General features: G+C 35.3%; 1 protein-coding gene across 1 annotated transcript in view; it reads left to right on the forward strand.

Annotated features, from left to right (window-relative positions):
* Positions 1 to 14,695, forward strand: part of SLC9A9 (solute carrier family 9 member A9) — a 514,150-nt gene that overhangs the window by 33,264 nt on the left and 466,191 nt on the right. Inside the window, exons 3-4 of the mRNA XM_011364440.2 lie at positions 9,357 to 9,434; positions 10,618 to 10,694. Coding sequence (XP_011362742.1) covers positions 9,357 to 9,434; positions 10,618 to 10,694 — 155 coding nt within the window. The remainder of the gene's footprint in view (positions 1 to 9,356; positions 9,435 to 10,617; positions 10,695 to 14,695) is intronic.

Genomic DNA, 14,695 nt, shown 5'->3' on the forward strand with positions numbered 1-14,695 from the left:
ATGTTCATTTGAGGACAGGAAGGTTGCTGTTTTTTTAAGGAAGAATTCAAATAATCTTGTAACATTACATAACCACTGTAAATTTTGCTAAATTTCTATCCAGTCTTTATACATACATTTTTCTATGTATTTTAAGTCTCTAAAACTTTGTAATTTGCTTTATTAATGTGTTATTATACCTTAAACCTTTCCTCAGGCTTTTAAAAATGCAGAGTGGTAGGTATAAATGTGCTTGATTTTTTTTTTTGAGTTGTTTCTTCATTTTTACTAGTTTACACTAGTGAATAACATTTTAGTAAAAACCTACCTGTATAAAGCTTTTCCTATATTTTGAATTATTAAATAGCTTAGCTATTGGATAATAGATATCAAATATTCTCTAACTAAATGTTTTATGAATCTTTGAAAAATGCTAGACAATTGGAACAATTGGCTATCCATGTGGAATAAAAAAAATAGATTCCTATTTCACATCACATAACAAACTTGCGATGGATTAAAAATTTAACTGTAAACAGTCAATTATAAAACTTTAGGAGAAAATATATTTATGATATCAGGATAAGGAAAGATTTTTTAAAGATGTTGCAAAAGCTGAAATCATAAGATAAAAATAGAATAAATTATAAGGTAATCATAAGGTTAAAATAGAATAAATACATTAAAATGAAAAACAAAGCTTTTTCATGGAAAAGGCACCATTAACAAAGTTAAAAGACAAAGTTAAAAAATTTAAGAGGTGAGAAAACAGAATATATTTGAAATGTAAATAACCAAAACCATATCTTATGAAGAATTAATCAACAAGAAAAAGTTATACTGGGTAAAAGACATGATCTAAAAAGTCACTAACAGCCAAAAAACAGAAAAATAAGCTCACTTAATTAGTAATAGCAAATGCAAGGTAAACATTAATGTGATATCAGCTTATACTTATCTGACTGGCAAAAATTAGAAACTTGTCAATTGTCAATTTTAAGTGTTGGCTAGAATGTGGGAAAATGTTCTTATACTTCCCCGTGGATGTGTAAATTGATGTAACCACTTTAAAGTAACTTGGCAATACCTTACTAAAGTTGAAGATTCATATACTTTATCATCCAGCAGTTCTACTTCTATGTGTTTTCTACTTCTAGAGAAACTTTCACATGTATGCAAAGATTTTAGCATAATATCCTCTGCATTATTTTTAATAATTGCAAAAAGTTAGAAATAACCTAACTGCACTACTTCTCTTGTTAAAGAAGGGGAAAAAACAGTAATGATATATTCAGCTAATAGAAAACTATACAGCAGTTTAAGTGAATGGAGAAAGTCCACATGTATTAATATAGATAAATCTTACAATGTTGAATGTAAAAAGAAGGATACAAAAGAATAATTGTTAAAATTCCATAAAATTTAAAAGTAGACAAATAGTACTAATTATTGCTATGGATGCATGTATATGAAGTACAAGAATATAACCATGGAAAGAAAGAACACTATAATTTCAGGCTATTGCTTACTTCTGGAGAGCGGTGGAGATCTCTGATACATCATTTAAAACTTGTTAGAAACAAAATTAAGAATATAAATATAATAAAAGAGAAACAGCTCTGGTTTAGGATTTCTAAATTCAGTGGTGCCTCTGAGTGCCCCAGCGACTTTTCATATGCCTCTTGAAATTTCTGGGGGACAATATGAGCTCAGAGTTGTAAACAGTTTTTGGCACAGAAACCTTCATTCGAAGAAAATTTGAAAACTCTGCACAGTATGTGAAACAGGTGAAATCAAAACTGCTTAGGCAGAAACTGGAGGGCAGATCCGGGATGGGTGCCAGTGCAGTCATTCCCACTTCCTTTCACCACCACCACCCTCCACAGAGGCTGGAGACTGGCAGATATCAGTTTGCAAAACCGTAGATGGGTGACCTCTAAGGCATCTTCTCCCTCTGACAGTCTATGCAACTATGGCACTATATATTTCTTAAATATCAACCTACATGAGATAAAGCTTATTTCTCAGATGAGTGCCTGCCACACACAAGGGCTCTGTAGGAAACATCTGGAGGAACTGAAGAATTTTTACTGTGAATAGCCATTTCCTGATGTGGCCATTCCACATATTTGAATGTTGATAGTAGGATTTCTCTTCATTTTTAAAAAACATTAATTCATTACTTTTTTTGCTGCTTGGATCACTTCCTTACCTCCCTAAACTTATACCCTCACCATTCCATGTCCTCACCTGCTCTCCTGCTTTCTTCTCTGTGGCCTTCATCCTTTTGTTTCCCTTCTCCTTCATTCCTCCATTTCATCCAAGGGCCATTTGTCAGGTTCCTGACAGAGACTGCAACTCAAACTGCCAAATGAGGGTCCCAGAGCCCACAGTTTCCACATTCTCATCACTCATATTTTTCCTTAACCCTCAATATCTACTTTTTGGTTGAAATAAATTAAGAGGATCTACAACCACTTCATTATTATGAAATCCAGAGGATTTCTCCTGGGTTCTTTCAGTCATTGACATTAGAGTTAGGTAGGTAGAGTTAGCTACTCCTCAGTCCTTCCCTCAGTCAGCCAGGTCCAAAAACACAGGCTCATTTTTTTTTTTTATTCTTGCTTCTCCCTCTCTTTTAATTTATTGAACTTCAGAGAAATAATAAAGAATTGGGAAAAAGTATGTCCCAAATGCAGTCCTAAGAAATCAACTTTTCTGACCCCTATTACCTCTGTCAAGTCAGTTCCTCCCTAATCATATTCACTCTGTCACTCATGTATGAGCAAAAACATAGGTTCCTTCTGGTTTTTTCATTTTTGTCTCTCTGTCTCAGCTACAAGCCCTGCTAATCTTCTTTGCCATATGACTGGCTTGTTCTAAGTACATACGTGTTGAATGAATGGATGTCTTCCGGGTTTGTTCTTGTCCTTCCATTCTGTTACAGCTACCTTCATTCACATTGCCCTTACTGTGTGCTCATTTTGGTAACTGCAGCCTGACAGTGGTTTCCCTTCATCCAGGCCAATCTTGAGCCCCCTCCAAACTAATCTACCTAAGGCATCATCTTTTTTTAAAAAAAGAAAATACCTTTAATTTATATTTTTGAATAGACAATACATTTATGGTTCTCAAGATTCAAAAGTTACAAAAGGGCATGTTGGAATTTTGAAGGAGTCATTCAATATCATCTCTTTTGCTCACCTGATTTTGTAACTAGATGAGACATAGTGTAGGAGTGAGAAAGATGAAGATCAAAAGCTAGATAAAATAAGTAGGCTTGGTCTGTGAGCTGGCTTACTCATCTTCTACTCCAGAAGTAGAAAGACTTCCTCATTCAGCCACAGAGTCTTCCTGCTGGGCTCTGCTCTTGTAAAAGCTTAGGAATCAGAGGAGCCTGGGGCATCCACTTTGAGCAAGTAGGCTGATTCCAACACAGAGAGAGAGGAGGCTGAGCTGCTCACACTCAATTCCTTTCCTCCAACTCACTGATGAGACTAGTTACTCTGTGTTCCTGCGGAGGTGTGTGTGAGGTGGGACCAAGGCCAGGCATGTTAAATCCTGCACAGCACTCCCTAGCTGGTGCGTTGATGGGTTACAGGTGTACCACAAGGTATTGATCCCTTCATTCTCAGCCCAGGATGGTCAGAACCCTAGTCTCATCTTTTCAGCTCTGAGTAGTCTTATCAGGACCCTAATTTCCCCAAAGTTTGCCCCATTTACTCAATATAATTAGTTTCTGTGTGTATTATAATGGCAAAAATGCTGGGATGAACTGCTCTAAGCAGTGGTCATCGCTGTAAGTATAGATATTTTGCCAAGGCAAAGTAAGCCATCCCCTCACTAAGTACACACAGAAAATCCTTTCTCCAATCCCCAAACCCCTTTCTGCCATCAAGTTCTCTTTATCCTCCCAGGAGGCAACCAATAATATATATTTAGTTGTAAATTTTATACTCTCCTGTTTTTATACAAATCATGGAATAGGCCAAATGTTTTAACAAATGACTCCCAAATCTCAATGTCATAACACAATAAAGTTACTTCTTGCTCATGTCGCAATCCATTATGGCCTTTGGGCCAGTGAGGGGAGCATTATGGTCTTCTGTAGGAGCCATTAATTATCTTAATATTTTTTAATCTGGTGACTCTACCTGTCCCTAGGGATTTGGCACCTCTGCCAAACGCCTCTCCATGAACCAGTGAAGACAGGAAGACAGGGAACACTGAAGATCTAGGGGAGCTTTAGGCAGTAGGTTTGGAAATTATTTGCATTACTTCTATCCACATTCTATTGACCAGACCACTGCCATATGGCCCCACATGACCACAAAGAAATGTAGTCTAGGTGTCTAGTCAGAACAAGAGAGAAATGGGTATGGTGAGCCCATAGCAATTTTTGTTATACGTGCCAGACTTGCTGTTCTACACCTTGTTTTTCTGACTTGATAACAAATTTTAGTGAGCAACCATATTAATTCATAAACAGTTTCCTCAGCCTTTCTAACAGTTACATAGTATTGCATAGTATTTTACATGTTATCCCATAATTTATTTAACCAGTTCATGATTCTATCATCCTCAATGCCTTCTTCTTTTTTACCATTCTTTCATCTTCAATGAATGATCATGCCCTTATGTCATTTCACACATGTACAAGCATATTTGCAGGACAAATTCTCAGAGGAGCTGTTGCTGAATCAAATGGTATACACATTTAACATTTTCATACCTATTGCTAAATTAGATTAATAAAAGGTTATGCAGATTTATACTCCCCAAAGCCATTTTATTGTTTAATCTGCCTGTGTAAAATAGCTCTACTTTTCTCCATGTTTGAATGAATATAGTTTAAATCCATCTCCACTGGGTCAGAAAAAGGTTCATAGTCTGGGTAATGTTCTCGTGCCAGGCCTTATACCTCCTTTTTTATTCCTCAGGATCCCTATGTATCTATTTCTGTCTCCCAAGTGTGCCTTCTACCTCCTGTACTCAATCCTTTGCTTCAACGGTTTCTTTCACTTAGCTTCAAGTACAGCGAATACTTCTTGAGAAATAGTCATAGCTGGGTACCAAGCAGAATCTTTTGCATCTGTTATTACATTTAATTTACCAAAGTAACTCTAGGATGTAGGCCTTTGCATGCTCATATTGCAAATGAGGAAACTGAGGTTTAGAGAGGTTAAATATATAGACCAAAATCTTCTGATTAGTATCTTCCATGTTTTCATCAGATGTTCTGAATCTACTTTTTCTTTCTCCTACTTCAGTGCTTCTCACATCAAAGAATAACTTAGGACAGAGGAAAGGAAATGCATACCCTTAAGCTGTGTCTATGTGCATCTCAAAGCTGCCTGCCCTGAGGGAGCCTAGGTTTCTTTGAAGTGTCCTATTTATATTAAAAATAAATACAGATTTTGAATTTCATTTTTTAATACAGCTGCATTTATTTTAATACTCAAAATACTTCAAATTACTTTCTATAAAGTAGAACTGAAACTCCAGGAAACTCCTAGTGTCCTCTGCGGCTTAGTGAACTCTGGCCCACTGTCCCCAGGGCAGACAAAGGAGCAAGGTTCTGTATGTTGATGCCCCATGGATAGGCTCCTATTCATCCTTCAAAATCCAGTTCATTTACTGTTTTAACATGAAGCTTCTCTGTATGGTCAACAAGTCCAGGTTGCTGTCACTGTCCTAGAGAACTCTGAAATATAGCTTAGTCCCCTGACTTGTACTGAAATAGCGGTGTCTTTTCTTTCTTTGACCATGACCTTCATGGATTCACTCTACCTATCACGTATCTTTAAGTACTTTGCACCTGAGAGGAGGCTTGTTAAGTGTTTAACAAAGCTTCGAATATGATTAAACACATTATTGTCTTAAACACTTTTACTTTTCCAAAGGAACTGGTAATTGTCAAAATAAGGAAAGTCTACTTCTGAGTCTCAACTTCTCTTAAACACTCTTAAATCTTGCTTTAACAAGTTATGTTAGCTTGATGTTCCCTCAGCGTACACACATTTGGTTTGCCTATGCATATACATCCAATTCCCAGCCATATCCGTGTCACATTGATTGACACTGGCATGTCATTCATTTCTTCTCTTGTCTTTGGAAAATGGGGATAATTATATTTGCCAGCTACCACTCAGGAATGTTGCCAGAGTTGACGAAACAGTGTTCTTTAAAAGGCCCTTTTGGAAGTAATATGCCCTAGGAATCACAGTTTCCCATTAAGATGGTTATATTAGTGCTTATTTATTTAGTAGTTGAGTAGAACACTGATATTTCTTCCCAGATAAGTCATATTGAGTTGCCAGATGCCTTAATACTCAAGCCCAAACAGAATTTTGTATCTATAATCTTCTGATAAACTTGGGAATTAAACTTTATACATTTCCTTTCTATGCTTGGGCATTTTCAAGTTGATTACCTCTGTGAACATGCCTGGGGTATTCTTAGCCTAATATTGGTGCATATCTGATATCATAAGTAAAACTACTGCACCAGGGTAAACATATTGATATTTTTGTGTCCCCCATATTATCAACTACTTTAAAATTAAAATACCAATATTGAAATATCTTACTGCTTTTATGAAACATCTATAATTCTTTCATCTCAGAATCTCAAGTCAGTTGCTCCAAATTAACAATACCTTGTATAGGATGATGGACCATCTAAAAACTGAACAGTATGAATTTTTAAATTCCAGTAACTGTCTACAAATGTGCTACCTAATAGCAGCTAGCCACAGATATGAAAAGAAAAAAAATTACTTTCTCAGTTGCACTAGCTTACCATTTTAATTGTTCAATATCTCACGTGGCTAGTGCCTGCTATATTGAACAATACAGTTATAGAACATTTTCATCATCACAGAAAGCTCTATTGGACAGTGCTGGTCTATAAGATTTATATCTTAAAAGACTAGTGTCTTTAGTTGAAATATTTTTACTTTTCTGCTCTTCTCATTTGCTTCTGTCTTAAATATTTCCTCCTCATACTGTAATGAAAGATTTTAATTGCCTTTGGGCTTAAAAACAGTCTCATCGCCAAGGCCATGGTTTGAACACAAAGTCTGAGGAAAATGGCATGTGGGATCACCATCTGGAGGTTAGTACAGTGGCAGATCTAACCATTTCTGAGAAATTGTCTAGATTTGGAGTTACTCCCAGAACTCTGATTTAGCAGTTCCTAAGCTTAGAGCAAGTCTGAAAGCAACACAAATCTGTTTTGTATATACAAATAAATTCTCATATGCTGCATGCCATTCTCAGCCTGCCAGTTTCTTCTGGCTGCTCCAGAAAATACAATTCAATAGCACATTAGTTAACCCGCATACAAGGAATGGGGCATTCTGATTATTGAAATGTTCTGGTTGAGTGATTAACCTGAATTTTACAGAAAAACTGCTGAGGCAAGGGAATTTCTGTCCAAGATGTTATGTTGTGCTACTGTAATTCTGTCTTCCAGATGATCACAGCTGTGTTGCTTCATCCCTCCAGCACTCAGAAATACATCTCTTTGTTAAAATTTTTCAAATATGCAATTGATATACTCTCAAAAACGCCTCATAAAGATAAATCAACAATTGTGTTTCAGACTATCTTAGAAAAAAAAGAGTAAACTTAGAAGGAAAAGTAAGATCTTTGTCCAAATTTTACATTTACAACCTTTAAGAGTTTCTGATAACAGGACAGTTTCTTCAAATAGTATAACTTAAAAATATTTATTCATTATTTTATTTTCTTCAGTAATAAATACTTAAAAGTGATTACTAGATGTCAGTGCTGCAAAGGCTTTACAAATATTAATTCATTTAATTTTTATAACCACCTCAGAATTAGGTATAACAATTCATATACTCATTTTAAAGATGAAGAAATTGAGTCACAGAGAGCTATGGATGGGCCTTAGTTGATCTATCTACCCGAATGCTCACTGGTACAAGAGGTTGTAGCATCAATGAATGAATAACCAGGTTCGTGAAAGGGGACCCAGCTGAGTTAGGTGACTCTGACTTCCCCTACCTATCCCTCCCCAGCTATTAAGGGAGTCAAGATGAGGGGTGAGTATGGGGAATGAAGATGAGGGAATCTGGCAACATTCAGTTTGGCCCAAAGTAGAAAATAGAGTCAAAGAGGTTTTTCCTAATTTTTACTTAGGATGTGTAAGCATATTATGGGTATATATAATTTATTCCAACTTAGTAGATATGACTCTCAAAAATATTTTTTTTCAATTTAGCAAGTATATATATTGAGCAATGGGCTAGCAATGGGAGAGACAGAAGCAATACAGAAGTGACTAAGTCATCACTGTGATCCTTGATAATTTCCCACTTAATGGGGGAAATAGTCAAACACAAACCAATAATCGTATAAAGTATGTTAAGAAGCACATGCTAGAAAGGAGGGTCCAAAATGCTGAGAGAACAGAATAGTCAGTTTTGACTGAGAAATCAAAGCAATTTCAGAGATCTAGCCTCAGAGATGAATAAGAATTCAGGCATAAAAGGGGGAGAACATTAGAAATTATATTTGTGAAGTATAAGCCTCTGAAAAATTTTGATGAATACTATGATGGTAAAAAGAGCTCAGTGGAGATATAATAAATAATGAATGGCAGTGTGTGTGTGTGTGTGTGTGTGTGTGTGTGTGAAAGAGAGAGAGAGAGTTTTAAAGCTTAAATGTTTTTATTTTCAGGCTACTCAGCTAATAGCAGAGATTGGATTCAAGAATTTCTACATCTCATTTCATTATAACAAGTAATTTTTTTTGGCCAATTTTATTTTAACTTTGAAATAAGAGCCAATAAACAAATACTAGATAATCAATTTTCACTTTTTCAAATGAGTTTTTCCACAGAGTCTAAAAAATATTTTAAACTTTGGAATAGGATACAGTAGGAAAAACTAAGACTGCATTTCTAAAAATGTTTTATTTTGAAAAAGTTTAAATAAATCCTTGTCAGAAGCTAAAATGTTTGAGCAATACCAATTTCTTTGACCGGAAACACTAAAATAAAATAAACATTTAAAATATGAGGAATGAAAAATTAATCAAAAGAAAAGAAAAAAGTTTACTTCGCTTAGAAAAGTTTCATTGAGGTTCTTTATTTTTATTTTTATTTTTATTTTTTTGGTTGTTGCTATTAGCTATAAAATGGAATATAGGTTTTACATTTAAAATATGACTTTACAGTTTATAACACTTATGAATTTCTAAGTTTGCATTTCTTTTATTTTCATCTCTACTAATGTTAATATGCCTCATACAACCTTAGCAACGGTGACATTAAGTGTATTTTTAAAACACAGTTTTAGTGGCCCAAAGGATCATTTTCCTAACTGAACTTTTGTCTTTTTCTGGCAGATGACATTTGATCCAGAAATCTTCTTCAATGTTCTGCTGCCACCAATTATATTTCATGCAGGATATAGCCTAAAGAAGGTAAATACACAGTTTTCTTCTTTTCAAATCTGACATGCTTGGAATTAGTCTAAACTTTCTCTGTCTAATACACTGGCTGTTAAACACATGCAGCTATTAAGCCCTTGAAATAAGGCTAGTCTGAATGAAGGTATGCTTTACATATAAAGTACACACCAGATTTCTCAGACTTAGTATTAAGAAAGAATGTAAAATATCTCAGTATATTTTATATTGATTTCATGTAGAAATTGTAATGTTTTGGGTATGTAGGGTTGAACAAAATGTATTATCAAAATGCATTTAGAAAGTTCAGGTTTACAGTTTCAATGCACTTGCCTGACATTACTTAAATACAGCCTGAATGTGCACATTTTGCAGATTAGTAATTCACATAATAGTGCAAGTGCTAATATCCCCTGTGTTGCAGAGTGAGTCTGGTCTCTATGAGTTTTGAGGCTGCTTTTTCTGCTGCCTACATTACACCTCAGGATTCCTGGACTCCCCTTTTGGGCCTGTTAGTTTCAGCAGCCAGGCTGTTTGTTCCATACTGACCTGATTTTCTTGTGTACTCCAAGCTCCCTCTTGCTGTCAGTCTGGCTACTCAGATCCCACTGGAAGGGAGTTTTCCTAAGCAAGCATTTAAAAGAGTTAGAAGGCTAGATTTAGTCAGGTTATTCTTCCTCATCCTCAGCCTCAATACTAGGTATAATTTTGTTGTTGGTTTTTTTAAAATAAATTGTTGTAGATGATTAAGGTTTTGTTCCATTGCATTCAGAAGAAGTAATTTAGAGATCCAATAATAAAAGTCGAAAGACAATTTAAATCTTTTAGAATAGTATTTTTAAAATACTAAAGAGTTCAGGGACAACAAAGCTTCTTGAAAACTCTCTTTCCAAAGTCTTGCATGGGCATTGTCCCAGTCCCTTCCTTTCTTAGGTCAGCTGGATATGGTGGTTGTTTCTCTCAATTCTACTTCGTCACCTTCCAGATGTGTTTTTTTTGCCCCTGTTTCTTTGAGAAACCTCTGTCTTTTGCAGTGTAGATCAGTTATGTTTCATTTGTACAGTAAAACCAGGAACTGGGGCTCCAAAAACAAAATTTGCCTAAACACTGAGGGAAGGGAGGGGGGCATAAATGTATTTGTATTTTCTGTTACACTAAGAAAAGTGCTAATATATTATTATATTTTTTTTCTCCCCAGAGACACTTTTTTCAAAACTTAGGATCTATTTTAACATATGCTTTCTTGGGAACTGCCATCTCCTGTATCGTCATAGGGTAAGTGACATTTGGAGCTCAAGTTCCAGGAGGCTGTGAGGCCAGTGTGAAATCTCAGAAGAATCTCACACTTCCTAACAATGAGGGGGCGAATTGTCTATTTTTTTTTTTTTTTAGTATATCACATTTTTACACATTTTTATGACTTAATTCCAAGACTTTGAAGTCTTCTGACAAACACAAAGTTTCAAATCAAAGCAAACTGGAATTTGATTGCTGGATTGTCTCTGTGAATTTTGGACTGCTGACTTAGGCAATGTGGATAACTTGGCTTGAGTTATGTAAAACACTCTGCATTCTTTTTTGCGGGGAGGAGGATTAAATAATGCAGAGAAGCATTCTGCATTCTTTAACTTCTTTACAGGATCTTCCCTGTATTTGACAGGCGTACAGCAGTAACTATATGTCAGAGGTTTTATTTCTAAGGGAAAGTTTACGAGAGAGCAGTCTGAGAAAGACATCTCCAAATATCAGCAGAGTTGTTTAAAGCTGGGATGGCTTTTCGATTGATATACTATAGAATGCAGACTTGTTTGTTTCTCATTATAGTTTATTGGTTATGCTGCTAAACTCCAAGTCTAACTATATAGACTCTGGCTTGCAGCTCATCATAAAGCAAATGTGGTACAAAATGGTAAAGCTAATCCAATTAACTTATAAACCTATCTGATATATGAAATCTTCACTGCAGAAAACATATCCAAAAGCTATGACTGTGATGGTGTGGATGTCCTACATTGTCTGACACAGCCAACTCTATCTTTGAATTTTACTGTATACAACTGTTATATCCTTAACACAGGAACTAAAGTTGAAAATATACTAGTCATTCATCCAGCCCTTCCCTTATGAAGTGTTAGTCTGTGTCACTGGAAGGCTAAGGAGGTATCACTTACTTGTATCTGAAAGCAGGAGGTGAGAAGGTGTGTTAATTTTTTATTGATTCAAGCCTATAACTAAGGCTACATTATATGAAAATGTCCAGCATGGTTAAAGCAGTGAGAAGCTAAAGATTTTAGCACCTGAAGGGAGAGGTTCATAGGAATGTATATTGGAGAACCTCATCAAGTCTAGACACCTACGAGGCCTTTACGCTGTTTGTGACTGAGAGACACAGTGGTTTGGATCTTCAACCGAGTATGTTTAGGGGAGGGCTTTCCTGTTCTATGGGTATGCTATAGCTAAATAGTCAAACTTTAAAGCTGGCTAGGGCCTTAGAGCTCTGTGTTATTAAAGTCTCTCGTTCTGAAGATGAAGAAAGTAACATCTTGAGAAGCTAATTAACCATCTCGATCTCTGTCAGATTGTAGGGCCATGGTCAGGACAGAATTCAGAACTTACACTCCTAACCCAGCAGGTCTTGCCATCCTTTCTTCTTCTCATTTCTCCTGAATTCTTATACATCCCAATACATTGTTCCTTCATATCAACAGAAGTCTCTGAGATGTGTAGACTCAACAAATGTTCACTGGTTTATAGCAAAAGATTGATCTTTAGCAGTTCTATGTAATATAGGGATAAGAAATTTATAGTGGTTCCAAATTCTAAAGTTGTGGACAATGCTTTTATCAAATTATGGAATAATCAGTTTTCGTTATTACTCTGTTTCCTTTGTATAACTGACATTAAGTATATTTAAATGTATGCATTTATATAATATGCTTTCACTATCATGAAAAATCTATAAATCTTTTTTTAAGTATGACAATGTATAATGTGTATGTGTCTGTGTCTGATATATAATTGAATTGTTATAAAATTTTTCAGTTAGAGAGATCGGATGATATTCATTTACTAGAGTTGAGAACCTCTTCCAATTGATTTTAAGGATACAATCAATAATTTATAATAGTAAGTGATTCGAGTAACTTTTAGAACCATGTTCTTTGAACTGAGCTTAATCTGAACACCAAAAATGTTTTTGGTGCCTTCTTAATGTACATCATTAAAGTACAGAAGAGATTGATAGTTCAAAGATTTTGGTAGGAACTTATCTAATAAGGTAAGGGAAACCATTAGTGAACTTTAGCTTGGGGTCATAAGGTCAGATTCGTGTTTTAGGAAGGTCATTCTAGTGGCTGTATGAAGGAGAAATTTTAAAGTGGCTGATAGATGGCAGCCAGACCATTTAAGAGGCAGGTTAGAAGTGATGAGGGCCCTGCCTCAGGCAGTAGCAGTAAAAGTGGATGTGGAGTCCTCTTAAGAGGAATCTTAAGAGGAAATGGGGTCATTGAGGGCAAGTGTATAAACTGAGATGGGAAAGTACCTGGGCAACAGCTCTATCTGAAGAAAGGGAATAGGTGACCACAAAAGACCAAGAAGTATTGGGCCCAAGAAAGGTGAAGAAAACCTTCAAGGCATGTATCTGGATGCCAAAGGAAGAAGCAGAGGAATGGTGGACAGTTCTAACACAGGTGAGGTCAAGTGGGATAGGAAATGATGTATCCATTAGATTCACCCAAGAAGATGATGAATGACTTCATGCTTACCCTCTAGAAAAAGAAGGGAAAAAATACTAGCAAATGTAATTGTTTTGGGTACTGTATGATGAGAAGCAAGAATTTATTTATATGGTGTTGATCTCCAGATACGATTTCAGAACTTCTAAAGGAAAGGGACAAACTTAAATTCAGGCCAAACCGACACTTTGAGTGACTCCTGTTTGTATGAGTCACTCATAACTTAGGAAATGACCAGTTATGTTTTCTGATAAGTTAATGGTAATAAGAATAGCACAACAAATATTTATGGAGTACTTTATATGTACTCTGCCTTTTTAAAAAGTACTTTACATGGATTAATTTATTTAATTCCTCAACATAATTCTATTAGGTGGATACTATTATTACCCTCATTTAACGGTTAAGATAGCTGAGGTTTAGAGAGAATAACATAATGTTAAGTAATGGAGCTCATATGAGTAACTAAATAGTTTGGCTCCAGAGTCAAAATTCTTAATGTCAAAAATGTGTTTTATTTCTGTTTATTATTGGCACTAAAAACAAAATGTAATAAACTAAAAAATAAAATTGTATAAATTAGCCAATATTTACTAACATGCCACATGTTTCATTAACTCTATAAGAGTTCTCACAGAAATGAGAGGTGTTTTTTTTTTTAATTCCATCCAGAAGGAATTCACAGTATTAGTAAGAAGAAAAGATGCCTGGGTTTATGCAGATATACCCATACTTGCATGAAATAGACAGGAGGAAGGATTCGGGAGAGTCAGTTAGATAGGACTCTGAGAAAAATATCATAGAGGAGGTGGATTCTGGGTAGTTATTTAATGGAGAGGGATGCCATCAAGTGAATGTGGTGAACACTGTGTAAGGTTCTAAGTTGGAAAGTAAGCTTCACGGAGTGGTGTAAAAGAATTTGGGAACTGAAATGCCGGAGAGTCAGCTGACAGCCATGAAACCCAGAATCAGAAATTTATGAGAATGTAAAGGCCATAAGGAGTGATTGTAGGTCATGAATAAAAATTCAGCTAGTAGTCCATAGTCTTCTATAGGTAAACACTGTAGCTAGTCAAACTTCAGGTTGATTTTAGAGCTAGACTCAAATGCGTTATAGAAATTGAGGTCATTGGTTCCATTTAAATAAAAGAGTTCTTAATTTTTATTAACCACATCATTTCAGAAATTAGATATAAACAATCTTTCATGTTACATGGGAAAATTTAACAACATCCTTCTGGAAATAAAATCAGAGAAACCTTTAAAAAATTAAGGATTAACTGTTTTTAAAGAATTCAACAAACTTTTCTAGTCCTGTCTCCTATTTTATCACTTAAAAAATATCTTAAAGACATCTCTGTTTTTAAATAAAAGTATTTAAAATATTTCTTTATTCATCTTCTCCATCTTTGGAGACTATTTCTTTACTTTTGACCCTATGTCTCCACCTTTATGTGCCACAGGAATGCATCACCACAATGACAACTACCTAATGCTTCCTGTCAGCATATATATTTAATCCAAAGAAACAATAAATATCCA

The sequence above is a fragment of the Pteropus vampyrus genome, unplaced genomic scaffold (assembly GCF_000151845.1).
Source record: "Pteropus vampyrus isolate Shadow unplaced genomic scaffold, Pvam_2.0 Scaffold97, whole genome shotgun sequence".
Classification (NCBI taxonomy): Eukaryota; Metazoa; Chordata; class Mammalia; order Chiroptera; family Pteropodidae; genus Pteropus; species Pteropus vampyrus.